Here is a 19,043-nt window from a genome sequence, read left to right as displayed (position 1 = left end):
CTCCAGTGAGGGCGGGGAGAACAGGTCAGCTTCCCATGCAGATGCGGCCTCTGGGAGGAGCTGACAGGAGGGACGAGCTAGCATTAGGACCTGGAAGAAGGGATGTGGTGGGAGTGCAGATGGGAGGTAGGAGTAGTGCTGAGTGATGCAGGAGAGGGTGGAGGGGCCACATGGGGTGGATCTCTAGTTTGAGGACAGTGCAGAACCATTTGGAGGGTGATACCATGTCTGTTTTTCAGAAGATGCATATCTTTGAGCATTCTGGGCATGAGGTAAATATTGTTAGTTGGGAATACTTCCCTGCATGAATGTCAGCGATCTGGATAAACATCCACCTCTTGGTAATTTTTAGTATAGTGAGAAAAAGATGCATTTCATAGAGGGTGCTGGCAAACTGAGACAAAATGAAGTTGGACGTCTATTTTCATCATTTTCCAAAATAACTTTTAGATGAATTAAAGGCTTAAATATGTAATCTAAGAGCTAGAAAGGTATTTTAAATCAAGATAAACTCAGAAGCCATAAAAGTGGTAGGGACATACAAAATTTTTTAAAAATTATTTCATAGCAGATAATATTGTGAACAAATTGACAGCCATAAAAAGGAACAAACGTGCTAGTTGCCATAACATATGAATCTCAAACATTATGTTGAGAAAAAGAAGCCAGCTTAAAAAAAAAAAAAAAAGCCAGCTATATACAGCTATTGTGTGATTCTGTTTTTGTGAGTTTCAAGAGGAGATGGGACTCAGCTAGGGTGATAGAAATTGGGGAAAGCAGATCAGAGGTTGCTACTTGGTATCAGGGATGGACAGAAAAGGGGTATGTGGGAACTTTCTGGGTTGATGGAAATGTTCTGTATTTTGACTAGAAGCGTAGTTATGTGGGTGTATACATGTGTCACAAGTCTTTGTACGCTTAAATCTATACCACAGTAAAATGCAAAAACATGGAGTTGACGAATGGCAGTTTGAGAAAATTTGTACAACCTGAAAGGTGACGGGCTGACACCTAAAATGCATAAACCTCACAAATTAAGGAAAAGACAACCCAAAGAGGAAGTGAGCAAAGGATACAAATTGTTGGTTCTTATAAGAGAAATAAAAATGGCTAAGAAATGCATGATATTCATGAACAAGTAGGGAAATGTAACTTAAGGTAACAGATGTCACTTCTCAGCCTTCCGGTGGGCAAAATTAAAAAGTGCAGTAATTCTTACTGGTGGGGTTGGGGGGAGGTGTAAGCTATTCTCCTGTGTCACTGGCACAAATGTGAACCGCTAGAATGTTTTGGGGATGCTGTCTGGCGACACCTTGCCCCTATGCCCTGAAGAATAGTCCCGACACTGCGGTCAGAGCCCTCCCCCCGTAGTGCAGGTAGGGTGTGTTCCTCCTCTGTGCGGACCCCATTCCTGTGAGTGAAAGCCCATCCCCGTTGCCCCTGGCTCTGGCTCCCCTGCTCTGTGCTTCGCTGCTTGTGTTCCGTCCACTCGGGCTTCCTTGTGGTTCCTGGAGCGCCGTGTCCCCTACAGGGAGACTGTATGCACAGGACGGTCTCCGTGTCTGTAGCCTGCACAGGCACGCCCCAGCCTCCTTTAGGTCCTTCTTCAAGCGCTGTGCTTTCAGGGACGCTTTCTTTAGCCACCTAAATAAAACTGCAGTCCCTCCCCAGCGCGGTCTCCCCTCCTCCCGAGCACCTATCACCTCTAACGAGCTCTGCATACGTATTTCTTCCGTTTGTTGTCTTGCGCCTGACCCTCCCTTCTTAGAATTGAAGACTGGGGAGAACAGGGCATTTAACTCTGTTGGCTTTCTGCTGTATCCTCAGGACCTGGAATAGTGTCTTGTATATAATAGGTAGTTAAAAAATCTTTCAATGAGGAGAAATATCTGTCATCATTAGAAATACACACCCTTTTACTAAGCAACCCAGATTCCTGGGCATCTATCCCAGAGCCATAAAAGCTTGAGAATTAGGATGTATGTCCAAGAACCAATATAGCTTTGCTTATAATGGCCCAAACTAGAAACAAGTGATGTTCCTTAGCGAGGGAATAGCTTAATAAATGGTGATATAGTCACACTATGACATATAACACACTTATGAAAAAGGGTTGTCTGTATGTAGTTGACCTGGAGGGATTTCTTTGGTGTATTACTGAGTGAGGAAAGCAAGATTCAGACGTCTATATATGATATCCCGTTTTCTCAAAGTATGTGTATGTTTAACTTATGATTGTATGAGTAAAAGAAAGATATGGAAGGATATTAAAATTTAAAAAAACCTAGCATGTACATGCTTCCTTTGGGTGTGAATATGTGTACAAGTATTATAGATGCATGAAAGCAAGACCACTGAGATATTAGTAGCGCTTCTTTCAAATGGTGAGATTAAGGTGATTTTTTAACTTTCTTCCTTCAGATTTTATGTATCTTAAGTTTTTGCAATAAGCACATACTTTTTTTTATAATCAAGAAAAAAAGCAATTTTCTTCTTTTGGGGAAAGGGGAAAACCTACTTTTGCTTTCTTTCTTTCTGTAATCCTTGGGCAGTCTTCTGATTATGAATTATCATTCCAGGTATTTTTATGCCAGTTAGGGAGTATATACAGAGAGAGTATTAGACCTAATCATTATGGTTAGAGAAAGACATATTCTCCATTATAAATTAATAGCCATACGAGTTTCTTAAAGTGTGTAAAACACTGGCTACTCTGTGGAGAGTGGGCATGGGTGGATATGGGGCCACCATGCTGCAGGTGTTTGGGTGGGTGAAGGCGCCAGTGGAAATGGGGAGGCCTGGACAGACTGATGGAACGTCTAGGAGGCCGGGTTGATAGGACTTGGGTACTGTAGGAGGTGAAGAAGAGGGAATCAGGGTTGGCAGCTCTTTGTCCTTTGTGTTGAAGTGGTTTTCCCAGCCCTCTGGTCTGCTCCCTGCCCCTTCCTTGGGTTCCATTAATTTGCTAGAGTGGCTCACAAAACTCAGAGAAAACTTACCAGATTACTGGTTTATTATAAAAGGATGTAACACAGGAACAGCCAGATGGAAGAGATGCTTAGGGCAAGGTATCCACCCTGAGTGGGCCACTCTCACCAGATTTCATCATGTTCACCATCCTGGAAGCTCTTGGAAGCCTGTCCTTTTGGGTTTTTACGGAGGCTTCATTATAGAAGAGGAATTTCTGGATCATAGGCTATGCATAGGCCTAGCTTATACTGCCAGCGTATTGGCTTACACTCCCACCACATTTCGTCAGTTTGTCACGCCACATCCTTGCCAGCACTCGGCAGTGTTAGCCATTCAGGTGATGAGGTGTCTTATTATGATTGTGATTGGCGTTTTCCTGATGATTCCTGATTTGAGTACCTTTTGTAAGTTTATAAGTCATTTAAATATCTTTTTGAAATTCCTGTAGAAGCTTGTTTTTCTATTGGGTTGTCTTTTTGTTATTAATTTGTTACAGTTCTTTATATATTGTGGATATGAGTCGTTTGACAGATATGGGTGTTGTGAATGACTTACCCACTCTGACTTGCCTTTTTGCTATCTTAACCGTTTGTTTTGGTGAGTAGAAATTCTTAATTTTAATGTAGTCCAGTGTATTGTTTCTTCCTTTTGTATTTAGTGCTTTTGTGTCATATTTAAGAAAACTTTGCCCACCCTAGGGTCATGAGGATGTTCTTTGTTTTTCCCCAGAGTCTTTATTGTTTTATCTGTCACATTTAGCTCTATAATCTACCTGGAAATGAGTTTGTATGTGGCGTGAGGTAGGGATCACAATTCATTTACTTTTACAAAGGGGAGCCAGTTGATCTGTTGCTGAACCGACATCCTTCCCTTCTGTACTGTCATCTCTGCATTGCGAGCTCACGTGTGGGGGCCTGTTTCTAGACTCTTTTCTGTCCCCTTAGCCTTTACCTCACTGTCTTTTTCAGTATAGTTTTATGATATCTAGTATCATACTTGATATCTAGTAGTATAAATCTTCCAACTTTTATTTTTCTTTTTCTGCATGATATTTAGTTATTCTTTGCCTTTTGCATTTCCACATACATTTTGGAATCAACTTGTCAACTTCCACACATGCACAAAACCTCCTTCGATTTTGATTGGGACTGTACTGAAACTTAAGGAGAATTTCTTTGTGGAAAGGTTTTAAATTATAATTCAGTTTCTTTAACAGATACATACCTTTTCAAATTTTCTACTTCTTGTCAGTTTTAGTAAGTTGCGTTTTTCCTCAAATTGGTTTTTTTGTTTGTTTGTTTGTTTTTTGCGGTACGCAGGCCTCTCACTGTTGTGGCCTCTCCCATTGCGGAGCACAGGCTCCGGACGCGCAGGCTCAGCGGCCATGGCTCACGGGCCCAGCTGCTCCACAGCATGTGGGATCTTCCCGTACCAGGGCACGAACCCGTGTCCCCTGCATCAGCAGGCGGACTCTCAACCACTGCACCACCAGGGAAGGCCCCTCAAATTGTTTTTCAGTGTATTCGTTTCATGCAAATTTTGGCATACTGGCATTGAGTTGTTCATAATGATATCCTTTTTTTCCCCTTCTTTTTAGAGAATAGGTGTTTTTTTAATCAAGTTAATAAGGACTTTGAGTAGGGAAATGTTAAAATGAAATTCATTATGTTTAGTTTTGTTGGTGGAAGTTCTGGGGAGTAGTTGAGGATGTGGATGTCTTAACATTAGAAGGGAGGGTAAGTGTATATTCAGCTTTGGAAAACCCTTGGTGTGGTCTGGCTCACAGGTATGTTGGCCTCACTTCTCAGCCTTGCTGACCCTACAAGCATTTCTTAGTTCCCTGGGCTCCAGTACTGTTTCAGTTTTGATTTGTATATAGATGGCTTGATTGGTTTTGCTAAAAAATGAATGTTTTTTTCTCCTTCCTTTGCTGAGTCTTCCTGGCTCTTGCAGCTCCTCCTGCTGCAGGTTACTCCGGTGCTTCATGTAAGGGACGGGCCTTTACGCAAGGGGGGTGTTGGAGAGAATGATTGAATCTGTGGAGATTTTCATTGCTTCAAAGGTGGGCAAAAGAAGGTCTGCCCGAGAAGTCAAAGATGTTAAAGTATTTCTGCCTTATTTATTGAATGAGTGAGTGAATGTTTGGGGAAACTAAGTGGTTATGTGTACCCCCAAAATTGTGAAAACCAAGACGGGAATGTGTCTTTGTCATACTGAAGGAACAGAAGTTCTTTGTGTCTCCTTAGCCTCCCCTTAGGAGTCCCTCGCTCTCTTTCCTCTGCAGTAGCTAGGGTATGGTGCTCCTACATGAATAAACAACACTGGTTTGAGATCAGATTTTTGTATTTTATACTTGAGAAGAAGAAAATTTTGTTGAAAATTATGTTTAATGTTTTCTCATGTGATAAAATGTCTTCCCTTTGCCAGCAATTCCCAAGTAATGTGATTGCCTTCAAATATACAGAAAAACAAAGAACTAAGCATCCTGGATCATGTATTCCAGAACTCAGATTGTGCATTTAGTGTTGCTAGGGAGGATTTATCAAGTCATTGATCCAAATCGTAAACTTTTCAAAGTGGAAGTGCTTCCTTGAGGACCAGAGAATCCTTCCTTTTTTCCACAAGCGGTAAATTTACCATAACCATAACCAAAAGATGAATCTTTCTTTAGTTCTTTCCATGAATAGAATTGAACTTTTTGATGACTACATTAGTGTCATTGAAGCTGAGGTGCTATGTCATTGTTTTGGGGATTTTAAATTTCACTTACGAATGGATTTTGTGAGTTCATTTTACTTGTTTAAAATGGACACATGTACTTTTTTTATTAACTGTCATTATTTTTAAAATTTGTGCTTAATTTTTTCTCTAATCTAAACCATATTTAATATGTTTACTTTCAGGAATTACCCAACTCTGTCTTTCTGGTGATGGAGGTAGGTAGTATACAGGTTTCTGTTTAATTTATTTCAAATTTCTTTTGATTAATAGGTACTTTAAAATTGATGGTAGGTTATTTGAAAATTTGGATTAATAAAGTTGATTCAGTGATTTAGATTCTATTTTATAAGGAATATAAAACTTTAAAATGTTGATTCTATAATTCTTATAATTTGTGAGACTAGATTTATATTATATACAAATGTATTTTTAATTAAAGTTAACTGATAATGAACTGAATTAAGCTTGAAGCAGTGTCTTATTTTAATTACTTTTTCTTTTATATATCAGTATTGCAATGGTGGAGACCTGGCAGATTATTTGCAAGGTAATTTTTTTTACTTTGTCAGTGTTCAGTGTAGTAATGTAGTCTGTTTAGTCTTCATTTACTTCTGAAATATGCTACCCCTGTTTTCTGTACTTGTATAGAAACATTCAGTAAATATTTGTGTATGTGTAATTGTGGTCACTTTGCTGACTGACTGTCATTTGTTGTGGTTTTGCTCCTAAACTTTGCTTGTGTATAAGTACTTGTTTATGTGTGCCTCTCTCGGACAGTTTGAGAGGTAGGGCCTCTCCCCAAGAGAGAAAAACCAACAGAATTTCTCTTCAAAAGATGCTAGTGGGCTGCTGTCAGTGAACCTTTAGTCCATTTAATTTACTTAACAGAAACAAAACAAAACAAAGCAAACCAGAATGGAAGAATGTATCCAAGAATGTGTTTATTAATGTGAGTGTTGCTCGTAAATTTTTAAAAATGTTATAAGGGATTAAGTGTAACCTTGAAATTATTATGTGGCCCAGAGGTAAGATATTTTGTGGCCCAGGGGTAAGATTTTAGTACTGGATGTTGCTAGTATCTAAAGTGTATTCATGTAGGACAGTAAGTGCTCAAATCAAATTGTGTCCCTCAAAAGTGCTTTTTAAAACGACGTTAGGTGAGGCCAGCACCTACTTTCTCTCCCCTTAAAGATACACGGGGAGTAGGCAAAAAGGGAGAGGCTCGTCACGCAGCCTAGAGACAGGCCATGACAGTTGCTTGTGAAAACACTAAGACAGCAGTAAATACACGCACAAAGGGTATGGACAGCTTACAGAAGAGAAACAACATACTTCAAATGTTCAAGTAAACGAGGAGTGCAATTGAAAATGAGATTTTAAAAATCTTTAGAATATATTGCTGAGGTTTGGAAAGCCATGTAGAAATAATGTAAAGAACACAAGGATTACTCCTTCTAAATACAGCTGAAGCTCCTGTAGGCCCTTCTGTGATCCTACTCCGGTCCCTCCCGCTTAGAGACAGCCATTATCCTGAACCCAGGAGTTTAGTCCATGTGTGTTTTTGTATTTCCCTGAGATTCTTTTTTAAGAAATTCTCAGTTTGATGAAAAGATTTTTCAAAATGTCATTTCCTAGTGGATACCGTGCAGAGACAGGCACTTTCTTCACTGCTGGGGGAGAGGAGTTGGAGCTAGAAGACACCTTGCCTTTACCTTCTGGTCCGCCTCTGAATCTTGAACTCCTTGACTGCTTAGTGATCCTGATGAAAGCTCCTTTCCCTGGGGTCAGGTTGAGGGGCACCTTAGCCGTTTAGAGCCCTCATTGGAATATCAGTTTCCTTCTTTCACAGAAATCCTGTTGGACTGACATAGGTGCTGATGCTGCTGTAGCAGATTTGTTAGCTTCGACAGCACTTTTGTCTGTGATGTTGAGCTCTGCATTGGATATTCCAGAGCAATAGTGCTAGAACAGGAGACCCAAGAGTAAAGAGCTTACCAGAATGCTGCAGTCAGGCAGGCAGGCTGGTTTGCAGTAGTTCTGCTGTTCATATAACTTAATCACTATGCGATTTTGGTCATTATTTAACCTCTCCCTGGTCTCTAGCTGCCAGTTGAAGAGACATGTAACCTAAATTTGGTCCTTAAGGAATTGTCTAGAATTAAAGAATTGTCTACTCTTCAGTATGGTACCATGGACCACGTGGGACTGTTGAGCTCTTGAAATGTGGCTAGTCTGAATTGAGATGGCGTGCTGTGATATAAAACACATGTTGGATTTTGAACACTTCATAGGAAAAAAGAATGATTATATCTTAAGTTTTTTATATTGATTATAGGTTGAAATGATAATATTTTGGAAGTAGTAGATTAAATATATGTTAGTCCACCAGTTTCTTTTCATGTTTGAAAATGTGGCTACTAGAAAACTTGAAGGTACGTATGTGACTCAAATTATATTTCTGTTGGAGAGCACTGGTCTGGAAGATCTGGCGGCCAGAGGTCTGGATGGTCTAATGCCGCTAAATCACAAGACAGCTATTTAGTCCTTTTATTTGCTTTGATAAATAAAGTCCCTTTTCTATCGAAAGATAGAAAACAACTTCTATCAATTGCAAGTTTTAAATAAGACAAATTGTAGAGTAGTTGGTAAGTTGTACTTTAATTCTAGCAGATATCTTCAGTGTGGCAGCCACAGCTGAGCCTGCCCTGCTAGGGCGAACTGCTCAAGAGTTCATTCATCTGAGAGTTTTCATGATAGCTGTGCCTTTAAAATGTTAAACTTTTAACGTGAGAATTTCAATTTATGGGATTGTGTTGAGAGTAGGCATCCTGTGTTCATAGAAATATGTGAATTTTTTACTGTCGTTTGTGCCCAGAAGCAGCCTAAACTAGGTCATTAATTTTTCCCCACAGGAACAGTGTTAGAATTTGGACTCTGAATCAGATAAACCCTAAGTCTATTCAATAGTATGTCATGGGGCAGTGATACTGGTTCTAAGCAGCCGTAGTCATTTAAAGTAGCAAAATTTTTCTAAGCCCTAGAATGAAAATGTAAATGAATGAAATGGAAGAAACTGTACCATCCTTTTTTTTTTTTTCCCCCCCTGCTGTACGTGGGCCTCTCACTGTTGTGGCCTCTCCTGTTGCAGAGCACAGGCTCTGGACGCGCAGGCTCAGCGGCCATGGCTCACGGGCCCAGCTGCTCTGAGGCATGTGGGATCCTCCCGGACGGGGGCACGAACCCGCGTCCCCTGCATCGGCAGGCGGACTCTCAACCACTGCACCACCAGGGAAGCCCTGTACCATCCATTTTAAAAATTTTATTTATTTATAATACATTTAATTAATTTATTTATTTTTGGCTGTGTTGGGTCTTCGTTGCTGTGCACAGGCGCTCTCTAGTTGCGGCGAGTGGGGGCTACTCTTTGTTGCGGTGCACGGGCTTCTCATTGCTGTGGCTTCTATTGTTGGGAGCATGGGCTCTAGGTGTGCGGGCTCAGTAGTTGTGGCTCATGGGCTCTAGAGCACAGGCACAGTAGTTGTGGCGCATGGGCTTAGTTGCTCCATGGCATGTGGGATCTTTCTGGACCAGGGCTCGAACGCGTGTCCCCTGCATTGGCAGGTGGATTCTTAACCACTGCACCACCAGGGAAGGCCAATTTGGTAATTTTTAAACCATGGGGATTTAGTTTATTTGAAGATGTTAAGGACATAAACTGTCACTTAATGTGTCATTAAAATGATTTTTTAAAAAAAATTAATTAATTAATTAATTTAGTTTTGGCTGTGTTGGGTCTTTGTTTCTGTGCGTGGGCTTTATCTAGTTGTGGTGAGCGGGGGCCACTCTTCATTGCGGTGCGCGGGCCTCTCACTGTCGCGGCCTCTCTTGTTGCGGAGCACAAGCTCCAGACGCGCAGGCTCAGTAGTTGTGGCTCACAGGCCTTTGCTCCGAGGCATGTGGGATCTTCCCAGACCAGGGCTTGAACCTGTGTCCCCTGCATTGGCAGGTGGATTCTCAACCACTGTGCCACCAGGGAAGCCCCTAAAATGATTTTTAAAGTAATACTTCACTTGTTCTGAGTGTTAATGTTATTTCTTTCTTAATCTTAAGTGCATATGGAAAGGTTATAAAGAACATATTCTAGAGTTGTATGGGCAGAAATATGTTCACAAAGGCTTTAAAATGGGGCCATGGATATTAAATCCCTAATGTAGATTCAAGGAATGACTTTTAGAACCACTGTCTTGAAGTATAGATTTGTGTGCTGCCCACATTTGAGTACTTCTGTGCCAGACCCTTTTCTAAAGCCTCTATTATTAAATACGCTGTCTTGCTTGATTGTTACAACAGCCCCGTGCGGTTAGTCTATTTTCAGCTTTTTATAGATGAGGATGGGCACAGAGGGGTCATCTTCCAGGGTCACAGAGTAAGTGGAGGAGCTGGGATTTGAACAAAGGCAACCTGACTCCAAACCAAGCCCTGTTCCGTTACGTGCTCCAGTGTGCGCGTAGAAACACTGCTGTTTGCTGAGCAGTGACTACCCTCAGATCATTCCTACCACCTCTTCATAGTACTGAAGACATGGCTTCTTACGGGTGTCTTTAGTTAGGAGAGATGCTGCAGTGAGGCGGTGTGTTGGCAACAGGGAGATGGGAGGAGACAGGTGTAGGGCCACCAACCCCGGCAGGCCCACGTGGAAGGGATGCCCAAGTCTCGCCATCCAAGCAGTTCACCTGTTTTTAATTCGTGCTCAGGTAATGGTTGGAATTAAATGTGGACATTTATTCCAGGTATTTGACATGAAGGGGACTTATTTTTGGCTTGTGGAGGAGACTCACATTTGTTGAGCACCTCTTGTTATGCTCATTCCTCCCAGTAAAAATGCGAGAGGAAAGCCAAAGAGGAACACCAGTGAAAATGAAAGGTGCAAGTGTAAATCAGTTCTCTTTACAACAGATTGATTAAAAATTTTGAGATATCCGCTCTCTCTTCACAGACTTAAATTGTTAAAGTAAAAACAGTGAGAAAATGCGAATCCCAGTTCCGTACTCCCTCAGTGTTCTCCTCAGAATGTGCAGATGATACTTGAATGTTGATGGAGCGCCTTTTCTCCCAGCTAAAGGCACTCTCAGTGAAGACACCATCAGAGTCTTTCTGCATCAGATTGCAGCCGCCATGCGGATCCTGCACACCAAGGGGATCATCCACAGGGATCTCAAGCCCCAGAACATCCTGCTGTCCTATGCCAACCGTAGGAAGGCCACTGTCAGTGGTATTCGCATCAAAATAGGTACCTGGCTCTGTATTGTCTCATGCAAAGAACGTTTTTGGGACTTGGTATTTTTAGATAATTTTAGTTCAGCTTTGTTAGAATGATGGTCTTTGTTGAGGCACTTCTAACATTTTTATTGAGTTCAGTGAGGTACATTTGGATATGGGAACCCTTTACATTATTGGCAGCAGGCGCTAGACGGGGCCAAAGACCCCATGCTAGGAGCTCTGAGTGCGACTCCCAGCAGGAAATCCTGCTTCTCCTTATCACAGGGGAGCTAATGTATCATGGTTGCTGGCAGCAAATTAATAACCCTGATTCTTTACAGCTTGTTGGATTTTAACGTGAGGGACCTGAGAGATCATTTAGTTCAGGCTTCTTACTTGGAAGTTTTTTTAGCACTCTCAGGATTATTTGAAGCAGTTTATAATGCTAGATTTTTTTTAAAGTTTTTCTCTTCGTTGGTGGAAAAATGATTATTTAGCAATATTTTAAGAAATTTCTGATATTTTATGGGTTACATCTGGTATCTGGAGGAGGACAAAAACAGCTCCAGTTCTATACTGGTATTGATATTGGATGAGAGCTGTATTAATGGATCATGTGTTATAATTAGCATTTTCTCTTGCGAAGTGTGGCACTTCCTTCTTGGTTACAAAACTGGCAGAGCAGTGACTTGTGCAGTTGGTGATGACTACTGTTTCTTAACTTGTTGAAAGTGAGGTAGCTCTTTTTTCTTTGGTGGACAGTCTTATTCAGTAAGCTTTAATTTCTCACAGTTCTTTTGTATGCTCCTATATCTTTAAAGAATCATATGATCTGTGTTAACTGAGCAAAGATATCATTTGATTTTCTCCTTTTTATTTTGTGAAATAGCGGATTTTGGTTTTGCTCGTTACCTACATAGTAACATGATGGCTGCAACGCTGTGTGGGTCTCCAATGTACATGGTGAGTGAGTGTTTGCATCCTTGTGTGTTTACAGCACAGCAGCATAAGCATTGGAATTTAAGTATAATGCTTGTTTCCAAGTAAGATGTGATTTTATATATAGTCTGAGTTTTTATTATATTACAAATGTTAATTCTATTACTAATAATGATATAATGCAGACGTCTTTCACTTTAGTATAGCGACTGTGAAAGTCTGTCATCTTTGCCCATTGGCATTTATTTTTTAACATGATTAGTTAGTTATTATGGTAGAAATCTCCTGTTAGATTAAATTGAAAACAAAAGTTGATGAAATATGGTCATGCTATACATAATGTATAATTTTAGGAATACTTAAAAAAAAACCTTTTGGGGCACGTACCTCTTCAGCTGTAGGGTGTAGTCATCTTCTGCATGTTGTCTCTTTAGACAGTATCCCTATATTGTAGAAGTGTTTTCCATCAGTGTCACACTTAACAGCTGAAAAAAATCTTAGTTTTCCTCTTTATCCTCTCCTGTGGTTACTGTCAGGTCTAATAGGGTGAAGCTGTGAAACTTCTGAACTAATGTGAGGTGTTAAGCCTGGAAGTACCTTAATTCTGGAACTTCAGAATCCTGTGAAGTAAATAAATGTACCTATTTCAGTTTTAATTTAAAATGGTTTTATGTTCAATTAGGGTTTCTTCTAATGTAAAACCACTTTGAGCTAAGGGAACTAGTAATCAAAGTGCAGAAAAAATTTTTTGTATTAGACTTACTTTTTCCTGATAATAATCTTACTGCTTATTTAGTAAATGTTATAATTTAATATAATTAAATACTATTTTGCACTTCTTGAGTGTGAAAGTAGTTCAGCCTTGAACTAATAACCTTGAGGATAGACAGTGCTTGGGCTGATTATTAAAGGGAGGTGGCTCAATAAGAAATTTATTAAGGACAATAAATAAAAATGTTATGCCTGGAAAATAAAATTTCACTATCTTTTAAGTGTATTTGACATTCCTATTTAATGCTATGCTTGCCTTGATGGATGGTATTTTTAAAAAGCAACATCTAATGAGAGGGTGGGAAAATAGCTGTGACAAAGCAGCAGAGAAAAAAAAATTTTATTTTTTTGGCTGCTCTGAGCAACATGTGAGATCTTAGTTCCCCGACCAGGGATCGAACTCACGCCCCCTGCATTGGAAGTGCGGAGTGTTAACCACTGGACTGCCAGGGAAGTCCCAAGATAGTTTTCATTATTGTATTTTGCATAACAGATTTTCCATTATTTTAAAAGTTTTCAAATGACAGGAATAATACAGCAAACACTTGTGTACCTACCATCCGTATTTAACAAAGTTAACATTTTGTCATGTTTGCTTTGATCTTTTTTTTAGAAACAAAGTATTTCAGAAACAGTTCATGTGCCCTCCGTAGCCCTCCTTTTTCCATTTCCCACTCTCCTACCCCAGAAGTAACCTCTATCCTGTAATTGGGGTATATTTTTCTTTATTATTATTTTAATACTCTTTTTGTAGTTTATGTGTCCATAATATTATATAGAAATGTTTGTTTCTGCAACTTGCTTCTTTTCATGCGCCGTTGTTTCTGAGATTTACCAGTAAGCCTCAATGTAAGAATGTGGTTCTGTATTCATTGCAGTATCCTTTGATTAGGGCAATATCACAGTGTGTTGTTTTTATTTTTGTGGTTTTGTTAGGAGTATGACCTTTTCCAGCTAATTAATCCATACATATTAATTATGTAAATGACCTAATGCATGTCTCTTGAATTGTTTTATCCCCAGGCTCCTGAGGTTATTATGTCTCAACATTATGATGCCAAGGCCGACCTGTGGAGCATAGGGACAGTGATATATCAGTGCCTTGTTGGAAAACCACCTTTTCAGGTACCTTGACTTTTTTTGGATGTGCTCAGTTTGGGGATCTTCTCATTTTGCAGTTGCCTTTGACTTATAAAATGGGGAATACAGTTGACCCTTGAACGATGTAGGGGTTAGGGGTGCTGACCCCTTGCAGTGGAAAATGTGCTGTAACTTTACAGTCGGCCCCTTGTACTTGCCGTTCTGCATCCGTGGGTTCAACCAACTGCAGATCGTGTAGTACTGTAGTATGTATCGAAAAAAGGTTCCTGCACAGTTCAAACCCATGGTGTTCAAGGGTCACCTGTACTTTGAAAGCAGTGTTTCTGGTTCCTCTGTGACTTATTTTGATTTTGTTAACAGGCAAAACTGCTATAGTGAGCCAGAACATCTTTTGCTTTTTCCTTTTTTATCTCCCTTCCCTAGTAGTTGTACTGGGCCTGGGGCCGCTTAGGTTCCCCAGGCTCATAAAAGCTGGTGCAGCTTAGCTAACAACCTGGTGGGAAATAGGTGTGAACAGTGATGTCAGCGCTTCCTGCTTAGCCTTGTTTTGGGGTCCTGGAATCCACGTGAGGGCTAGGGCAGGTCTGGGAAGATCACTGGAAACTGTCCCCAGCTCTCTATTCCTGTCACTGCTGGGTGAGAGGTAATTATTTAGGCTTTATGGAAGTTACTTTGAGTAGGTCTTCCTCTCCCTTAACATCCTGTCAAAAAGAGGCCTCCTAGGGTATAATCACAATGATTCCTCTTGAGTTCATACTGCCCAGTTACAAAGAGGAGTTTTGAATCTGAAAACTGGAACAGAGTGAAATTATTTGCCCAACATGGTTTCTAAAAGTCGGTGACACAGCCAGGTTGAACACTTAATTTCCCAACCTAGTTTGGGCGTAGAGACAGCTTCACTAATTCAGCAGCGCTTATTATGAGGGTGCTGCTTGTTACTATGGCAGAAGAGTAGCAGTCATCTGAGTTCTCTTCCTTGAATCCCTCGGAGGTAAAATACACCCTGATCTTACACAGTAAAAATACACCTGTGGGTAGGCCATGTAACCTCCAGAGTAGTGATTTTCAGGCCTTTCTGAGAATCTGACCTCAGAAAAGGTACATTATTGTGCCCAGATGTGCAGAATTCACGTACAATTTCAGAAGTTTTTTAAGTTCCTGGTGCCCATCTATGGCTCCTTCAGCATTCCATGGCTTTCAGGTTCAGAGTCTCTGTTCTATAGCAGAATGTGAGCTTTGATCATATGATTTGGAATTTTTGCCCTTAGTTGTTTAGGAAATTAAACCTTTTTCTTCCCCTTTTTTTTTTTTTTTTTTAAAACAGGCTAATAGTCCTCAAGACCTACGGATGCTTTATGAGAAAAACAGAAACCTAACGCCTAGGTATGTGTTTTGATTACACTGGGTTTTACCATTTGTCGGTGCAGTGTTATCTATGTGAATTCTATGTGTTTTATGTTTTTCCGTTATTGAATCTTTTTTCAATTAACAGTAAGGAGAGCTTTCATTTTAACAGGAAATTAGAAAATTACTAGTGTATCGTAGGTGCCTGTGTGCTGTATCATTTTCTTTCTTTTTAAAAATGTTAAGTTTATTTAAAAGAAAAACCTACAGAAGTTATATGTGTTCTTTGAGGGGAGGGAGATGCAAACAGAATAGATGTGCATAAAGTAGAAAATAGCTAGGCTTTCCCCTAGAAAATAGCTAGCTCTAAAATAGCTAGAGAGTCCCCAAGTTAGATGTAACGTATTTTGTTTAATCAGATCCCTGTTTTCATTTTTTTGGATACTACAAACAGGCTTTACTGAGGAGAGATTGTGTATGTGTGTGCGTGCGTGCATGTATACACACATTTGTGCATTCCTTTAGGATGGACTCCTAGAAATGGAATTGTTGGGCTTAGAGACACTCTCTCCAGCTCGGCTGGCCCTGTTTGCACTGCTGAACAAGCAGTGCGCTCCTTTCCTGCGTTCTACCAGCAGGGGTTGTTACCAGTCTCGATGCCTCCCAAGCAGGGCCAATTAGCTCTTCATTTAACTTGCATTATTTTCTTTACTAGTGAGGTTGGCTCGCTGTTTGTTTAACATCCTTTTGTAGTTTTTATTCTGTGAATTACATATTCCTATTACTCACTTTTTTTTTTATTGCCTTGTCCTTTTTTATTGGATTTCAGGAAGCTGTGTTATTTCTCACTTGTATTTATTTAAGCTCTGCCCTTTTGCAGATGGAATTGGAGGTGGCTGTTTGTCTAACAGAGAACTCTGTAGCAACCGTTAGTGCTAGGTCGACATTGTGTTAAAACTCACGATGGTCTGTGCTTGTGAAGTGCTGTGTTCTCGCAGATATTCCAAAAACAGCAATAAGAAGCACGATGCAAGAATCTTCCCAAATTGATGCTGTTTTTCAAAGGCAGTTGCTTAATGTTTGTTTGCTTGTTTGTTTTTTCCTTTAAGGAATGAAGGTCTACCGTGGTTCTCTTGGTATAAAATGTAGTGTTTGTGAAACTGTATATACATTTTCATTTACTGTAATGAAGGCGAAAGTCGCGTAGTTAATATATAAACTCACCACTTAGGTGGTTTTTTTTTCCTTCCCCCCCTCAGCATTCCCAGAGAAACATCACCTTATTTGGCTAATCTCCTTTTGGGTTTGCTTCAGAGAAACCAAAAAGATAGAATGGACTTTGGTAAGTAATATTTTCAAATTTTGTATGTATGCTAGTTTCTAATTTTATTTTTGTGTATTCAAAAAAGGTTTTTTTAAATTTATTTTTTATTGAAGTATGGTTGATTTACAATGTTGTGTTAGTTTCTGGTATACAGCAAAGTGATTCAGTTACACATATGTATACATTCTTTTCATATTCTTTTCCATTATGGTTTATCACAGGATGTTGAATATAGTTCCCTGTGCTCTACAGTAGGACCTTGTTGTTCATCCATCCTATATAAAATAGTTTGCTAATTCCAAACTCCCACTCCATCCCTACGCCCCTACCCACCTTGGCAACCACATGAAAAGGTTTTTTTAAAAGATACTATAGATGTTTCAGAAGAAAATGAAAATCAGTTTTACTTTTCTTTCTATCTCTTTGTCTTTTTTCTTTCACGTATTTTGTAAATGTATGGAAGGTATATAAATAGTTAATATAATCAGTAATTTAGAAGCTATTATCCTATTTGTCGTTTCACTATTGGCCGATATTTCTCATGGTCACAGAGCAATCTCAGTTAATTTCTCCCTCGGAAAGATAAAAATATTTACCAAACTACATGACTAAAGTTTAATTCCAATTTTTACCACACTTTAAGAAAAGATATGTTTAGACTATTTCATCTTTCCGCCATACAGAAACTATTAGAGCTACTGTCTACTGAGAACATTTACGGGGACAGTGAACTGAGTGCTTCCGAGTGGGAGGTAGTTTAGACTAAACCTGACTTCAGCTCATTCCTGATTGTGTATTACCTGGAGAACCTCCGTGCTGGGCTGTGCCATTCTCCTTCTCTGCTCTGTGCTATTTAGTAACATACAATTTGGAGACTTAATGAAGAATGAGATGGTCTTCATGAGGTTTTAAAGAAATAACGCAATTATACATACAGGAAAAGAGTAAATTAATGAACTGCCATGTACTCACCTACTTATTTATCTTTATCTAATTAGCAGGCTTACTGTGTAGGTTTTATCCTTGGTGAATAGCTGAAGAAACTAAAAATCAAATTAATAGCTTTTTTAAAAATGTGAAACCAGCTGTAGGAATATTTCTTCTGGGACAGGAGAGTAGAGTTTATTATACAAATCAGCTGTCTAAGATTTCCCGTTAGGACAGTTAAGAGCCATAGTTCACAGAGCGATGAGCGAGGGCCTGGTCATAGTTCTCCGTGCCCTTGTCTGTTTGAGGACAGCACACACTAGAGGACACATCTGCTTTAGTCGCCTCAGGGGTGCTGTGCTGGTAATGGACACTCTGAGAATTCACACCATTATTTTAAAATTTTCATTCATTAAGAATTACTTATAATTTGATGGGTTTTATGGATGATTTATAAAATAACGTGCTTTTACATTTAAAGGAAATGGAGTCTATGTAAAGAAGTTAATAATAATTATGTATGATCTCAAGGATATTATGTTGACTACATTGACGAGGTTAACCTATCTGCAAAAATCAACATCAGTTTAATGGTTTCATTCTCATTTTCATTATAGAAGCATTTTTTAGCCATCCTTTTCTTGAGCAAGTTCCAGTAAAAAAATGTGAGTACCCACTTTTTACATTTCTACTTAAAGAGTGAATGCAAGCTTAAGGAAAAATTAGTATTTGGTATTATAAAATTAATTTTTTATGTGCTTCTCAAGATTTCATTGAGCTTTTCTTAAATATTTGTAGTTGTGTTTATTTAATTACAATTCTGTTTTTCCTTCCAAGTCCAAATTGAAAGAGTTTAGTAATTACTGCATTTTTGGTTTCACCCATGGGAGCTGTAATAAGTAGGTGAATGTAAATTTTTGGCCAACACAAAGCTGTAGTAGTTGTGACAGGTTTGCTAGTGGACAGCTCGTGTAATCGCACTCCATTCGTCGGTGTTTCTCCCCCAGCCTGCCCGGTCCCGGTGCCCGTGTACGCCGGCTCCGCCTCTGAAGGTCCCTGTAGCAGCTCTCCATCCTGTCGCTTCGCCTCTCCACCTGTAAGTCCTGGTTGTATTAAAGGTAACGTTAGAGCCTATGTTATTGCATCTGCTCACAGAGCCTGCAGATACGTCGTGGGTATTCTCTTTATGTGTGGAGTTTCCTAGCGCAGCTGAGGCCTGGGCAAAGAGTGCTGTTGTTGAGGCCCTTGGTCTGGACTCTGCCTTATCTGGCTGTGCACACTCCCCTCTGACAGGTGGACACAGTACTCTCACCCTTTCGTGACCAGTGAGGTGGGGAAAGATGTCACTGTGACACGTAGATAGGTAATTCGCATTTGTTTCATGAATGTCATAAACATCGGTCTGGACAGTTATCGTACATAGAACTTGCAGTGGTGGACGAGTGCCCTCTGAGCGGACTTCACTGCCTTAGGCCCCGTAGTCATAGTGACTGGCCCTGTGAGCCGGCTCCACTGCAGCCTCTTCCCTCCCCAGGGCTGCCCGATCCGTGCACCCCATGGCCATCTTCCCTGCAGTCTCAGTGCTTCTTCCTGATCCTGAGAACTTACGGCCACTTCTGGTCATTCCTTCCTTCTGCTCTGCTCTCCCAGGTCTTGCCTTTCCGACTTCTGTGCTTTTCTGGACTTT

The 19,043-nt window shown here is 40.1% G+C and overlaps 1 protein-coding gene across 7 annotated transcripts in view; it reads left to right on the top strand.

Annotated features, from left to right (window-relative positions):
* The window catches only part of ULK2 (unc-51 like autophagy activating kinase 2), a 65,137-nt gene that overhangs the window by 4,675 nt on the left and 41,419 nt on the right, over window positions 1–19,043 (top strand). For all 7 annotated transcript variants that reach the window (XM_060133281.1, XM_060133282.1, XM_060133280.1 and 4 more), the window contains exons 4-12: window positions 5,874–5,906; window positions 6,202–6,238; window positions 10,808–10,981; window positions 11,840–11,913; window positions 13,684–13,785; window positions 15,086–15,144; window positions 16,365–16,447; window positions 17,974–18,021; window positions 18,364–18,452. In XM_060133281.1, coding sequence (XP_059989264.1) covers window positions 5,874–5,906; window positions 6,202–6,238; window positions 10,808–10,981; window positions 11,840–11,913; window positions 13,684–13,785; window positions 15,086–15,144; window positions 16,365–16,447; window positions 17,974–18,021; window positions 18,364–18,452 — 699 coding nt within the window. The remainder of the gene's footprint in view (window positions 1–5,873; window positions 5,907–6,201; window positions 6,239–10,807; window positions 10,982–11,839; window positions 11,914–13,683; window positions 13,786–15,085; window positions 15,145–16,364; window positions 16,448–17,973; window positions 18,022–18,363; window positions 18,453–19,043) is intronic.

This window comes from Lagenorhynchus albirostris, chromosome 20, assembly GCF_949774975.1.
Source record: "Lagenorhynchus albirostris chromosome 20, mLagAlb1.1, whole genome shotgun sequence".
Taxonomy (NCBI): domain Eukaryota; kingdom Metazoa; phylum Chordata; class Mammalia; order Artiodactyla; family Delphinidae; genus Lagenorhynchus; species Lagenorhynchus albirostris.
Note: the sequence above shows the minus strand (reverse complement) of the source record. Positions and strands in the feature narration are given on the sequence as shown.